Raw genomic sequence first — 3,172 nt, forward strand, 5'->3', positions numbered from 1 at the left:
ACACACACACACACACACACACACACACACACACACCTCTTTCTCCGTCTCAGCCAGGGAAAGTTGTACTGGTGTTAAGTTTCAATACAGTAGGAAATATTTTCGACCGTGCAGGAAATGTCTAAACTGCTAGAACCATTCGCTTCTCATGCTCCCCCACCCACCCACCGACAGATATGCATTCACAGACACTATGAAGCTATATATATTTTTGTAGATTTAAAAATACCAAAGTATAATCCAGGCTTTGCAGGCTTAAATATGAGGGTGTGCGTGTATTTTATTTCATTTAATTTAACATACAGATGCTGGAGGAAGAGCAAGGCTGCAGATGGGACTGGCACCATAAAAGAAGGGGTCCGTCAGCGGGAAGAGCAGCACCAGAAACATCAGAGCGCCCAGTAAATACAAAGGAAGCAGAAGTGAATGTTGGGGGTGTTGCAGGGCAGCGCTGATGTCAGGTAGGCCCTGACTATTACAAAAGGAATGGCACAACACTGGACCCACCACGTGACCTTTAGCAGAACAAATCACAGATTTTCATGAGGCGTGTAAAGAGGTTAGTATGTTGGGAAGTACAGAGTGACTGCTTCGCTCATCTCACCTGTTCGTATGAATATGAAGGAAGTAAAAGCACCAAACACCGTTGTGTAAAGGAACTGCATTCCTGAAATAAAACAGCAACAAAAACAAATGAAATCCGGTACAAACGTGTGATTGAATGACTAAAATAAGTTTAGGTTTTTTGGTTTGTTTTTTTTACCAAGCCTGCACCTGGTCAGGAAAACATACAAGAATTGAATTTTACATTAAGGATATGATTTGCATTAAATACACATTCTTGGATTGAATTTGTGTCTTTGTTCATTGAGACTGGTTCTTCTCAACACCAATGCTCATTCTCTTGCCCTTTATTGATCTGACTGATCACACGCTTTACAGGTCGCATGTCACTCAGAGGGTGAATACAGAAAGACAGTCATCAATAAACCAATAAACCACTGTGGCCTCATTCAGCGCTTGTAAGTTTTTTCTACATCACTATCATATAGTTAAACAGACTTTAAGGAAACTGACCTGATACCAGGAGGATGACGTGCATGCTATCCTTGCCAAGGCGCCTTTGCTCTGTGATATGGTGAAAATGAGCTGGAAAAAGAGAAGAAAGTAGCAATGAACTGCAAAAAAAGACCAGAAACCACCAAATACCACCAAAATCACTGTTAAACAATAATGCAGCCTAAATGTCGACCATGAAACAGTTGTAAACACAGCTGATTGCAGGTTCCAGTTGTCTTTTGGTGAGGAATTGTTGCAGCCATACCTACACCAAACAGCAGTGGAGCTGTAAAGATGGCAGCTGTGGGTCCAGTGCAGGGCACCAGCATGGGCAGCATGGCTCCTCTGAACACCAGCTCCTCCGTCAGTGGCGCCACCACCTGGTTTCTGAGCCACACTGCGTCTCTCACACATAACCTCCACGACCCAACATCTGGGAAAATACACCTCATGACAACATTATATGGAGGCACACATGCAAAACTCTCGTACCCCATTTAATTTGGCAGAACATTGAAGTGATGAAGAGAGAAACACACCCAGCGCTGACTTCAGCTCTCCAGTGAAACCATCAGGATTGTCCATGGCAGAGTGAACCAGGGGACCGAGATAAAAAACCTGATGCATGAAATAAAATGAGTTGTTTAAAACACCCAGAGGAAGTAAATAAAAACAAATATTGAAGTTGAAGAACTGGAACCTCTGGGGTGATTACTTTGTGTGTGGTGGATACCGCTGCTGAATTGAATGGAAACTGGAAAGCCTCATTGTACAGAAGCGGGAATTGAAATTGAAGCTCAGAAATGTCAGACCTGACTTGAAGCAGCACTTTGAGGATGCTGTAAGAGGGAAACGGGACCTACAGCGTGGTCATTCCTGGAGCTCCTGAAAAACTGCTTGGCTCTGATTACTTTCATTTCTGACCACATTAATACAAAAAATTATTCCTGGGTGTTCATGTGACTGGATTAATAACATGTTTTTCCTTTCCTTCAGAGCCATGTGTTCCCTCAGCTAAGTACTGTGAAATCATCCATAAAATAAGATTGCCGTTTTTTTCTGTGGTTGTCTGTCCTTTAATTTTCATGTTACCACAGTGATCTCAGGCTAATGAAACGATGCAATGAAACATTACTGAATCAACTTCATTTCAAGGATAATTCTGAGTTGCCTGACTTACCACTGTTAGCAACAACGGCAGTATGAGTGCAGGAATCAAACCTTTCATACGAACGCCCATCAACTCCAACACAGAAACATCAACCTGGAAAGAATGTGTTTGCATACTAAGAAATGAGTGTGACTGTAGAAATGTCCTTTCATTTGTAAGGTCAGAGGTCATATTTTGAGAAAGACTGTATAAGAATACAAATACAAATAAGAATAGACTTTTGCACGGTTTCTGCAATAACATCTCCTCACCTTGACTTCAGCCCAGTGTGTCCACATCTTTACCACTGCAGGTGACAGAGCAGCGACCAACAGAACACTGACACAGCGGCGCTTTATCACCCTGGGATGGTCTCTGCACACACACACACACATACACACACATACACGCACAGGTCGACATGGCAGCCTTGCAGCACTGTCTGGAGACAGCGGAGCGAGTGTATACCTTGGTAAGTTTCTGTTCCAGATGTACAAACTCCCAACATAGAAACAGGCCAGCAGAAAGCAGCTCAGCACACACACCCAACACCTTGCGTGGGTGCGCTCGCCCTGCATTGTAAAGCCACGCGGAGACGAGGGTCTGCAAGTAGCTGCGGAAGACTAAGGAGGTTGCTCAGGTGAGAGATAGCTTTAAACGCAGGTTAGGGTTGGCAGGTGCACGCATTGGATTACCTCGATCCTGCCTGTCACTTCAGATTAGCAGGTCTTAGAAGAGTGAAGATCTGTGCTGCAGGAGGAAGCTGATTAGCTCTAATACTCTACTACAAGCCAGCCTGAACGGTCACTTTCATACAAAGCACCGTTAGCGTATACATCTGATGCATGTCTCTCTTCTGTACTCGTTACGTAGAGCATAATGCTTTCTAGTATGTCAGTTAATTGGTGTCAGTATATTGGTTTGATGTTGTAAACTTTGTGAGCTTGATTTATAAGTAGTGAA

General features: G+C 43.5%; 1 protein-coding gene across 1 annotated transcript; it reads right to left on the minus strand.

The window, feature by feature from the left end:
- Positions 1-294: 294 nt before the first annotated feature.
- On the minus strand, positions 295-2,787 carry LOC308139535 (CAAX prenyl protease 2-like; the record flags this gene model as incomplete). Its single annotated transcript, XM_080508995.1, has 8 exons — positions 295-515; positions 605-667; positions 1,078-1,149; positions 1,325-1,492; positions 1,599-1,677; positions 2,240-2,323; positions 2,482-2,584; positions 2,678-2,787. The coding sequence occupies 8 exons, from the start codon at positions 2,785-2,787 to the stop codon at positions 295-297; spliced, it is 900 nt and encodes a 299-aa protein (XP_080365121.1).
- Positions 2,788-3,172: the final 385 nt, after the last annotated feature.

The sequence above is a fragment of the Blennius ocellaris genome (assembly GCF_963422515.1).
Source record: "Blennius ocellaris genome assembly, chromosome: 14".
NCBI lineage: Eukaryota > Metazoa > Chordata > Actinopteri > Blenniiformes > Blenniidae > Blennius > Blennius ocellaris.